The following is a 12,124-nucleotide window of genomic DNA, read 5'->3' on the forward strand; positions in this document are numbered from 1 at the left end:
AAAGATGAACCTGAAAACCTCTTCTTAACTCTATTTAGTCATACTCTGTAAAAACAAAAAAAGGTATGAGAGCTGTCACTGTGGTGGTAGCTTTTTAAAAGTTATACGTATGTATTGGTTTCATATTGGTACCTCAAAAGGTACTTATTAGTACTTATAAATTTCAAGTGATACCCTTTTTTGCTAATTGTATAATACTTTATGTCTAAAGGAAACATATCTAATCAAATTGAACTGTTTCTGATAACCCTGTAATCATTGTTTTTTAGATTTAATTTTATATTTTTTTTAGATTTAATTACCTTTTTCCTTCAGGATTTTCACACAGTTACATTTCTGTTTTTGTACTATCTGTATTGATCTGAGTATTTGTTTTTCCATTCATATACTATACAAGGTTCACTGACTGTTTTCACTCTATTTTCTTCCCTTTGTCTCTCTTATTAGACCATGCTTAAAGACGACTCTCTGCTTCTGATACCAAATGTGTTGAAGGTGTTTCTTGAAAATGGACAGATCAAATCCTTTACATTTGACAGCCGCACCACTGTTAGGGTAAGTGTTTTACCTTCTACCTTTTACTGTAAACACAAATTAGTTTTTTTTTTATTTTTCATTCATTCGTAAATTTATTAGCAGCAATGCATATAAATGAGCATGTTGGATTAAAGTGGCAGGATCATTTGGCAGCATCCGTAGTACACAGATGTCTTAAGTAAAGATTACTCCATTGTCTCCATACATTTTAATGCTATCATTTGGATACATGTTAAGTAATTGATTTATAAAGCTACTTGTAATTTAAATTTCCTTTTGTTTGTCTGTAGAAAATAATGTCTACATGTATTATCAGTTGTGATTTGACTGTGGATTTTCACTAACACTAATAATACTAATCATTCTATTCTTCATATTATTCATCTTTATTTCTCACTTTATTTTGTCAATAGTTTTCCCCATTTCATTTTGCACCCTTAATAACAACCATACAAATTATGTACAGTCTGTTTTACTGTGTAATTCAGTGAGGCATTTATTGCATATATTTTTTTTGCCAAGGCAACATTTCCTGTCATTTTATGTGATAATCTTGGAAATTATAAAAAGCATGATTGCACAAGATATAATATGGTCATCATGTCCACAGAAGCTGATTTTGCTAAATGAAACATGTACCTAGATTCATCTATTATTTCCCACTGTTTTTAAAAATAGCTTTCAGTTAGGGTTGAGTCTAGGGAAAGGGGAATCTACCAAGCATTTACAAATAAAACAAAATGGCCCCTTGTTTTTGACAAAAGAATTTCATTATCTAATTTATCAACATATTTTAACTTAATTTTCAGTTAAATCACCTTTATATGTATAGCATTTTTACAGTGTAGATTGCCAAAGACAATTCACATAAATGAACAGAAAAAAGCTATATCAATATTTCAGATGAATGACAGATTTAGCATTTTAGGGAAGCTGCAGGGTAGACATGGTAGAATGCTTTTGTTGTTCTAGTTAGATTAAAAATTCAGTTAATTCGACTGTCACTGCTAAATTATGATCCACTGAAGAACAGCTCCACTGTCCCTAGCCAAGCAAGCCAAGGGTTCCAAGGAACCCAAAAGTCCCCCAATTGACAGGAATGGAAAACAATCCTTGAGAAAAAAAATTAAGCTCAGTAGGGGGGGACCAGTTCTCCTCTAGCCGAATACAACAAAGACTAAAAAAAGTTTGGTGGTGTTGAGAACAGTTAGTGTCAGACCTAGTAAAAGTGCAGGTCCAACAAAGGCCTCAGCAGGTGTTGAGATTGTGCAAAAGGATGTTGAGTCCTACTCTCACTGAGGTATTTGTGGGTATATGTTGAGTTTGTCCTTTAAGACAACAACCGTTTGCTCTGGATACTGGCTGGGTCCACAATTATGTAAACCATGGGATAAGGAGAGCCAGACAAAAATGAGCATAGATGCAATTTTTATTACAGTGCTGTTTGGGAAGTGTTTCTGGTTCTGGTTGCCTTGTAGATCTGGGCCTCGAAGATTGCTGGATATTTTAAAATAAAACAGTAAATGAATATACTTTTTTCTCTCCCATTTATAAGTAATTTTTATGAATCAATTTTTCTTGTCTAGTAATTCTTGCATTCAGAAAATAATGAATGCTAAGATCCATTCTATAATAATAATAAGTGATCAAGCTTCATTTTTTTTTTGTTAAAGGTTAAAGGGTTCTAATCTCAAAGGTTCTTCCTTTCAAGAGTTTCAAGAATTCACGCTGATGATTGATTATAAGCAAGTTTGGCATGCTGTCCCGGGAAAGAGCCCTGAGCCCAAAAGGTCCTTGAGCCCCGTGCTCCCTCTCGTTTGCAGTGCGAGAGGGGAGCCTTGAGCTCAGGTAGATCTCGACAACTCCCCCCTTGATAAGAACTGATGACTAAAATAAATGCTATGAAGAGATATGCTGCAGGATGACAGTTTGACTGTAGTGTTAAATTTAGAATGATCAATTCACTTGTAGTGCATATTTTTGGAATGTGGGAGGAAACCGGAGAACCCGGGGAAAACCCACACGAGCACGGGAAGAACATGCAAACTACGCACAGAAACTACAGCCGGCCTGTTAAAGGACTAGAACCGGTGACGTTCTTGCTGTGAGGCAACAGTGCTAACCACTGGGCCACTGTGCCACCCTATGAAGGGAAAGGTGAAGAGGTAGGGGTGGAAGGGGGGATTCTTCGAATCGAAGATGGCTGTAGTGAGAAACCCTGGCTCTTTATAGTGGGTTAGGACTGGCCTGATTGGTGGATCATACATAGCTAATGCAGAACCAGCCGTGTTCAATCATAATCATGTGATCCTCTCGAAATTAGTTTATAAATAACTTCACTTCAGAAGTTCACACTTAGCTGATGATTGATTATAAGCAAGTTTGGCATGCTGTCCCAGGAGAGAGCCCTGAGTCCAAAAGGTCCTTGAGCCCTGGGCTCCCTCCCGTTTGCAGGGCGAGAGGGTAGCCTTGCGCTCAGGTAGATCTCGACAACTCCCCAAAATGCTCTGCTCGGGACAGCAGCCGCGTATTTGAAGAACCCCCCCCCCCCCCCCCCCCATCCCCCGCCCCCTCCCAAAATGAGACTAGTGCGGGTGTAAATGGTGAGACAAGAGTGGTCTTTGCTACTGGAGTGGTGTACTGGCAGACGGAATATGTACAACTATGTGTGCTCCCGGGGCAGTATTAATTACAAGGACCGTGCAGGAGAGTGAGACAAATGTAATGATTTGAAGCATATATGGGTAATTTCTGTAACAAAGGCTTACTTTAACAGTGGTGAAATGTAGCTATAAAGTTCTGCAGAGTGTTTTGCTCAGTACGCCTCTGGCAAGACGATTAACTGCTGTGGCAGTGTTGGTAAGTGTGTCAGTAGTAAATGACTAAGTGGAAGTGTATGTGAACTCAAGCAGAGCGTTACTGTTGTAACCATGTTGCAGAAAGAAAATGAGGCTCGGTAGAGCGACTCTGCGGCTGCAGAGGTGCATAGGTAGTCTGTGTCTGGAGTGTTGTGTGTGCTCTTACAGAAATGTTATGATGGATGTAGATAGGGGCTCAGCTAGATCAACACTGTTGTTGCAGTGGTGCAATGAGGGAGGAACATTGGTTCCTGTCAATAATAGTATGGGTATGAGTTCAGCTAGAGCTACATTGTTGCTGCAGTAGTGCAATGGGTGAATGTAACTCAGTGGAGCATCTAGAGCGTCGTTACTAGTAAGATGATGCTACAGTGCAATGTAATTAAGTGGAGCTGCTGTGTGATGGTGGTCAGTATGGAAGCAATACGAGTTACCACTACGCCTTCATGGCTGTATAATTGTGGGGGAGTGCAATGATGGTGAAATGTTTTGAAAAGTAAGTGTATATGAGCTCTTAAAGAGCATCACTGCTGTGGCAGTGGGAGCTTGGGGCTACCCCTGTGTGAGTCCGAGCTGCAGAGAATGAGTGCAAGTGAAATTATAGAAAAATTATGAAGAGGAAGAGAAAAGGGAAAGTTAGTAAAAGGAGTCCTATGCTAGTAAGACGGAAAGTAGGGAGAACAAACAGAGTCGTGCTGCTTAGAAACTAGGTTGAAGTCAGCTACCGAGAATCAGCTTGGCTTCTCTGAGGTGATATTGGCTGAGGCAAATGTAGGATTTAAAGGCGTTAAGAGGACCAATGACAAAGTTTATATCTGTTGTTGGGAGACTCTGCTGCATTGTCACCTTAGAATTATAAGGTTCTGTCTGACATTTTTGTAAAATTTGAGTTATTGGCATATTAAATGACAACTTATTTACATTATGGGATGTTTTTTTATAAGATGTTTACATTTTAAGACTTTTTATTAAAAAAAAAAAAAATGTTACACACATAATGTTAGCTATGGAATGCAAAAGCTCTGAAGCTCAATATCTCAAAATCATTCAGAACGCAGATAGAGCCTTATAATTCCAAGGTGATGACATGTAACCACTTTAGAAAGTAATTCCAAGTCCAAAAGTGATGATAATAGTTAAACATGGCAGTTTGTTCATGGTTTAGGTTGCTGAAAGAATCATTTGCTCAGTTTTTTTCGGCTTCTCCTTTGTTTTTTCGCGCTACACTCTTGCATTTGTCCGATGCTGAAAGGATCGGATTTAAGTAGCACTTCAATAATCACACGCATGTTATTATCATCAGCTCAAAAAGTTTGTTATTTCAAATTTAGACGCACACATGAGCTCTCTGGAGAAAGTGAAACCAATCGCACTTTTAGAAGGCCTCGTTAAACAAAAACATGACATAGCAGATTTTGTTGTTCTTGGCTTTGTAGCTGTTCAGCAAGACAACGACAAGGTTTGTTTGAGCTTGGGTTGACTATGGTTCAATATTGTATGTATATAGTATTACAATGTAATGTCTCGGCTGTGTATTTAAAAATGGCGATTTCTTTGTTTTCATTCTCCTGTTGTGTATGCACTAGTGATGTTTCTCTGTAAACCAATAGCATTTAGTTGCGCGGTTAGCTCCGCCTTTTGGTACCCTTTTGTCGTGCTAGGTACCCTTTGCAAAGGGTACCCAAAAAGTGGTTCGTTGGTACCTTTTCACAGTAGAAACAGCCATAAAAGCGTACCAAACCATACCATACCGTACCGCTCTGGAAGTGTTAAAAAAGTTAAGCACAGATAAACACACATCACATACAAACATATTTAGAAGATAAAATGTGAAAAAGGTATGTCACAAATACAATATATAATAATATAAATAATGTTTAAACGGAAAAACACCAGCATTTCTGCTTAAACTTAGAAGGTGGCTCATTTTAACTGATGTTAATGGCTCATTTTATCCGAACTCATGCAAGTAAATTGGGCCAGTAACTAAAAATGATTTTTCATTATACAAATATGGATTATTTCATCAAATCAGCATTTTACCTCAGAGAGTCCATTAAGACATGGGTTATGAATCATTATTTCTAAATGTGCATGTTTTTTATGGATTTATCATCCTTATTATTGTAAGGTATTATTTAATATGTCAGGCCACTCACCTTGCCGTTTTATGGTTTGGTGTCAGTATGAGGCATTGCCCCTCCCCACTTAGCAACCTCAGACCAATAAATTGTTTTGCTTAATGTCAAGTACTGTTATGGCAACAATTGAAATTCTTTGCTGTCATTGGCTGTTTACTACTGAAGAAATAAGTCTTCAAAACTAAATGGCCCATTTTACCTGATGGCCCAATTTGCCTGATATCACCCTACTAGACAAGGTTTTCCCCTATCTCCTTTATTGTTTGCTATTTTTATTCGGCCATTGGCAGTGCCGTTTACTGCATCGATGTTGTAATGTATTAAAATATAATCTGTTAAACAGACTTCAGCATTCATTTAGCTATTTAAGCGTAAACAAGATGAAAAGCCATTTAAATGCAAGCACAGTCAGTAGCAGCAAGTGAGCACAGAAACTCCATTGAAAAAAACTGTGGTAAATTAAAGTTCCATATTTTAAAGACATGCTGCGGGACATTGGATTTTAACGCAGTGCTTCTTGTACATTCTGAGAGCTACTTTATATTGTATAGGCAGTGAAGATCATTGAAGTTCACTAAAAGAAAATTAGTTTGTTAGTTGTTAGTCATCATTTGTTTGTTAGGATCTGTAAGGCATACATTTAGCACAAGATCTTTTGATTTTAATTTTGGCAAAAAAAAAAAAAATGTTTCTTCAACATCCATGATGGACATCCAGCTTTCTTCAGCCTCCGGCGCCTAGACTTTAGCTATTGGCCATAGGAGAAATGGTCGTGCCCAACTGAACCTGGTCTCTCTCAAGGTTTTTTTTTTCTTCGCTTTTGTCAATTTGTGAAGTGCGAATCGATGGATTTGCTCTTCAGTGTTTGGACTCTCAGCAGTGAAAATGATCCCACACTGAACTGAACTGAATTTAAACTCTGAGGACTGAACTGACACAGTTTCAATTTACTATAATCTTCTATGTTAAGCTGCTTTGACACAATCTACATTGTAAAAGCGCTATAGAAATAAAAATGAATTAAAGAGTAATTGAACTGAACTGAGTTGGAAAACTAAACATCTTTTAAAAATTATTGGATGAATTTGGTATTAGAGCATATGGTCATGGAAAGGTTGGCTGCTTCAGACAGGAAAAGTATTAGTGCTAATGAGAAACAATGGTCACCTTTTATAATTTACCAGTTACCTGACATAACTCATAGACCTGACTGAAAGGGAACTGTTAAACCCAAGTAGACAACAAAGAAACTTTTGCAAGTTTTAGCTGTCTCTCAAATTCATTCAATGAGTCTCGCATTCAATGAGTTGTTTCCATTTGAGGCCCATTTTAATAAGAATGATTTGTTTTAAAGCTGTAATAAGTTAGTTAGTTAGTTAGTTAGTTAGTTACCCACATAACAGCATCTGTTTATGCTGTGTTTGGTTTTGGGTCATTCCTGTCTGGTTTACCATAAGATCCTACATCAGATTCAGAAAGTACAAATTTTCCACTTATTTTTGAAGGTGCTGATGTGTAGCTGGTATTTTCGAATAGTATCTGGATTCAGCCTTTATGATGAAAGCTGAGATTGCATCACACAGCGATGCAACGTCAGACACAATGCACTAAATGGAGTGAGTGACGTCACTGTGACAGGTAGAGTTAGGGGGGGTTAAAAAGCATTCGATGCATCTCAGATTACACTGCACTAGGTGTGCATACAGACCCCTCTCGTATTTTCAGCCAAAGAGAAAGGTAATTATGTCATATATAAATAACAAGATTAAATGAAGTGTTGTATATTTATCTTTTCCACATTTCATTCCAAAGTGTGGTTAACATTTCTCACAGCGATTTCTGACATGATATCTTCGGTTTTTGCTCAATATCACCAAATTTGTCATCTCAGACCCAATGACAGAAACACAACTCAATAATTCTATCCAAGCTCCCATATCTGCAATTGCTATCTTCAAACACATGTAATGTCTTACTTCACATGGTGCGTCAATGTGCTCCAGACAAGCATATGCTGATGCTTCTGTACAGTGATTAATTAAAGCTTTAGTTTTAGTCACATGGAAACCTTTGTAGGGCCTCGCACACGCAATACACTATTATGTAGTTTGTTAAATTTAAATTAGCTCAAAGGGAATATAACAGAATTTAAAGCGGCTTCAAAAGAACCAACTATTTAGAACTGAACAAAACAAATATTGCTATTCGAAATTGTAAGCCCCACCTAATGGTTCGGATGTTGAATGGTGGTTTCCACGGATGTGGGAGAAGGAATTCTGCGTGTCAGTCTTTTCTCGCGCAGCTGTAAACAGATCACTAAAAGTTATTAAACTTTTGTTTTATGAATCCAATTTTGACCCCTATTCTTATCTGACTCCAATTCATAATAATTTAATTTTGGATTCATCTAATTCAAGCTGATCACCCTATAGGTTGTGATTAGGTCTAATTTAGATTGATTAACCTAATAAATCCTTATTTTCCATTAATGGTTCATCATTTACCTGAAGTCACTTAGAGTCAGTATGCTGGCCAGTTAGATCTGCTCACGGACACATCCTCACCAGTTCTGATTCTTAGCAGATAAGCTAATAAGATAAAGTAATAATAGGCCGTCCCATGCTTGCTCATACTTAAAGAAAGTTTGATTTAGCCCCTAGAATATATCATACTAAGTCAGTGATTGTCAGAAATCAACAGGTCTCTAATGCTGTGCCCATGCTCCATCCATTGAGACTGAATGTATGACTAATCCTGGTCGTAGGCTGCAGAAACATCAGCTTAAACAATCTACTAGATTTAAATGATTTCAGGAGATATTAGTGTTAAACAAGAATTTTACATTTATTTGCCAGGCAGTAATTGATTAACACATCACAATCAAAACATGCAGGAGAAGTACAAAATGATTACACAACATGATTAGCATAAAACATAAAACAATTTGTAAAATAAACAATTGTCAAAGAGTCATCATACCTGGCAATGTAGACAAACAGAGACGTTTATTCGATTACAGACGCTTCCCTGAGTGTTTTGCCAAATCTCCTTAAATACCCAAAATGTCATAAATTCAAATTAATAAAAACTTCACAAAGACTTTTGTCCAGGGATTTTACCCTGGAAGCCAAATACCATCTGAGCAAGAAGACAAGACTTGACAAAAGATCTTATCCAGGACATCCTCTCCCATGAGAGAGGACAAAATGTACCCAAATCTGAGATCATCTATTTTGGTCTATGATATTGAGATTAAACTGAGATCACATTTACATTCGCACTGAGACCTTTAAAATGATACCAAGCATGACAAGTTAAAATTCACAAATACTGTAAATATACATCCTACATCATTTCACCATAGAAACTTGAAATCTGGTAATTCCTGAGTAACTTTTCAATGACCCAGGCCGTATAACTGGGGAGGGCAAGAGGGCCTGAGGATAGGTGATAGGTCAAATGTCCAGATGGTTTTCTCGAGATCCTCTCCGAAGATTAGAAAGTTGATTGTTTTATAGCATGTTAGTTCTCATGGTCTGATCTTAGAGAATTTCACGGCAGTTTTCAGCATTTGATATTATGGAGAAATATAACCATCCTTACAAAAGTAAAAGCATTTTAATATATCAGCAGGGTATAAGGCAGTAGATTCATAAGTATACAAAGGCCACTTTCCTTTAAATACAAAACTTTATTGACTACAAACAAACACACATACACACCGGTTTCAGACAGGGAATAGAAGGAAAAGAAGAGTTTAAGAGAGATTTGATGTAAAACCTAACCAAGCGAACCAAAATAATCAATTCAACCTTTACTGTGGCTTAGACAGGGTTATCTATCATGTAACATGATTAGCAGATCATACATCAGTTCAGCAATAGATCTGAAGATTTACTTGCATTCCCTAGTGATGTGGTGAAATCCCTCTGTGGAGGTGAATGCCCACGCAAGTTTGCTGGTATTTGATTGGTCGTTGAAGTAACGATTCTCAGGCTGCTGATGAAGTGAAGTCCAGTGCTTCAAGTTGGAGATGGCCAAAATAAAAGAAAGAAGAGTAAACGGAAAATGGGGAGTTTGAGGCTGTTCTCATCCCATCTTAGCGTCCAAGTCTGACTGGACTGGACCAGGAGGAGAGTTCTCCTGGAAGCGGAGCATTTCAACTCCTTAACAGCTGCTGCTGGTGCAACTGCTCTGGCTCTGCTCTACTCTGCCTAAAGAGTTTTGGGGTGATGAGTTTTAACCACCAATGTTTCCGGCCCCTAATAGAGCTGGATCAATAAGACATTAGTGTCCGTGGCTCTGCATGACAGTCCCATGTTCGCACATGCAGCTTTGACGTGACTCACTCACATGAGCCATAGTGCTTAGACATAGAGTATTAAGCATACATTTATAATATGAACATGATACATTTTACATATCTATAATAAAAAAATGAAAGAAAGGGAAAGGGTTTCACTCATTCATCTCAAACAGCATACACATAAAGGTACGTTGGTGATAAATCAAAGGATAATGGTTACGCACAATTAATGCATTGTTAGCGTATACAAGATTCAGGTGTCATACAAGAGCAATAAAATGACTTTTTATTAAAAGTCCGCTATCATCATGCTATCATCATCATATTATCAACAATAAGAGAGGATTTTGAGTCTCTGTTTTAGACCAAAGTCAGTCAATTCTCTGTCTTGCATAGGGGTTGAAAAACCCTATTTCCTGAGGTCAAACACACATTCTTTGTTAAGAAAAGGGTTCTCTTGATCAGTTAACCATTCATCTTGAGTTAACTTGATCCGCATAGTGGGTCCGATGACACTTAACTGATGATGAACCAGTCATGAGGCCGATAGCCTCAAGGCATCTGCTCCTTTCTGTACTGCAACAAAAATGGCCTGACCTTCTGAGTTTGGTTAGAGACCAAAATTGCTCTCGATCAAGGTGATTCTGATCACAGGTGTCGACTCATTTTTCGGTGTCTGCATCATTAAGTCCCCACACCTTATATATCTGGAGGCAGTTAATAGTGTTGATTTTGGTACTTTATCAGTTATGGAAATGTCACACCTGTTGTTTATGCACTGATGATGCTATTGCTTTTCACTACTGTTTATTTATTTTGTACTGCAATGTTAGAAATATTGTGATATAGCAGAATTAATTAGGCTTTAGGAACTTAAAATAACATCTAACATTCGAACTAGATGTCATGGTTGCTACTGAAGAACTTGTAATTTTTTCTGTTGCATAGGACGTGATATCATCACTGCAGGATCGCCTCTCTCTACGCTACATTGAGCATTTTGCTTTGGTGTTGGAGTCTGGTGGACTGGCTCAGAATCAGAGGCTGCATCTACTCCAGGAAAACCAGCCACTGTCTCATGTAAATGCCACTAAAAACCATGAATAATGCATTGGTTTTACTCTAGTTAAATAGTTTAAAATTTGCCTTAAATGTGGGTTACTCCTATAGAAATGTGATGGATAACTTAAATTAAGAATCGCTTAGTGGTTTGTAGAATTCATGGAAAACTACAACATTTAATAATAGTAGTATTAATATGCTAATATGACTGAAATACATATTTTTTTGATATTCCAACTAATTGAGGAACATCTGACCATCCATACTAAATAGTTGAATACTCAGTACTCAATTTCTACAGTGACAGAAATGTTTCCAAATCCCTAAATGTTGCTTATTTTAAAGAGCCCATATTTTGCATTAAAAAAGGTCATATTTTGGTTTTAGGGGGTCTCCAACAACATGCTGATATAAGTGCAAGGTCAAAAAACACTTTCATTGTCTTATAATATGCATTTATTTTTACCTAATTATCCCAGCGACTCCCATATGATTCTTTCAGCGATTCATTTGTTTCCAAACCCCTCCTTAGCACGAAAGTAATCTGCGGTGATTGATCCGATAACCTAGTCTGTTGCAATTGGTTGACTGCGTTCTGCACGAGACAGAGAGAAATGCCCAGCATGGCTACAGTATGATGTAGCACAAAGTATGTGAGAGCAGTTAAACACCAGCATATTACTCTACTCTTAACCCTAACCCCAAGTAATAACAATACACATTCAGTATTAATCCACACTGTGGCAAAAGTTGAACTATTTAGTAAAATTGACCGCGCAGCGTGTGTGTAGGAACAGCTGAATGGTGGCCATAGCAAAGACAAACGGCAGAGGATCACTAGTTCAGAAACGCATTTAAAATCGGTAAAGGAAGAAGCATTTTTATCGTGGTTTTGGACGAGATATGTGAATAGCCCCATACAAATTTAACCTGAGAGAAACAGTACAAGCACTGATCTATAATCGATACGTGATTACAAGCCGTGTGGGGCGATTACAACTTAAAACACACAATTAAACACATATTTTGCAAACTACACAAAACGAGGCAACAATTTTAATGACACTTACATGTTATGATCCAGAGGAAGAAGAAACTGGTTCATTTGAACTGTAAAACACAGCACTAGGTTGGCTGTACTGTGGTATTGTTGTGAAAATTAACTTTAACCATTTATTCCCCGAATCTCCATCTGTCAGTGATCGTCATCTTTGCGTCAT

General features: G+C 37.5%; 1 protein-coding gene across 2 annotated transcripts in view; it reads left to right on the plus strand.

Moving 5' to 3' along the window:
• Positions 1-12,124, plus strand: part of frmpd3 (FERM and PDZ domain containing 3) — a 225,112-nt gene that overhangs the window by 201,337 nt on the left and 11,651 nt on the right. For both annotated transcript variants that reach the window (XM_056472194.1, XM_056472195.1), the window contains 2 exons: positions 448-555; positions 10,791-10,922. In XM_056472194.1, coding sequence (XP_056328169.1) covers positions 448-555; positions 10,791-10,922 — 240 coding nt within the window. The remainder of the gene's footprint in view (positions 1-447; positions 556-10,790; positions 10,923-12,124) is intronic.

The sequence above is a fragment of the Danio aesculapii genome, chromosome 14 (assembly GCF_903798145.1).
Source record: "Danio aesculapii chromosome 14, fDanAes4.1, whole genome shotgun sequence".
NCBI lineage: Eukaryota > Metazoa > Chordata > Actinopteri > Cypriniformes > Danionidae > Danio > Danio aesculapii.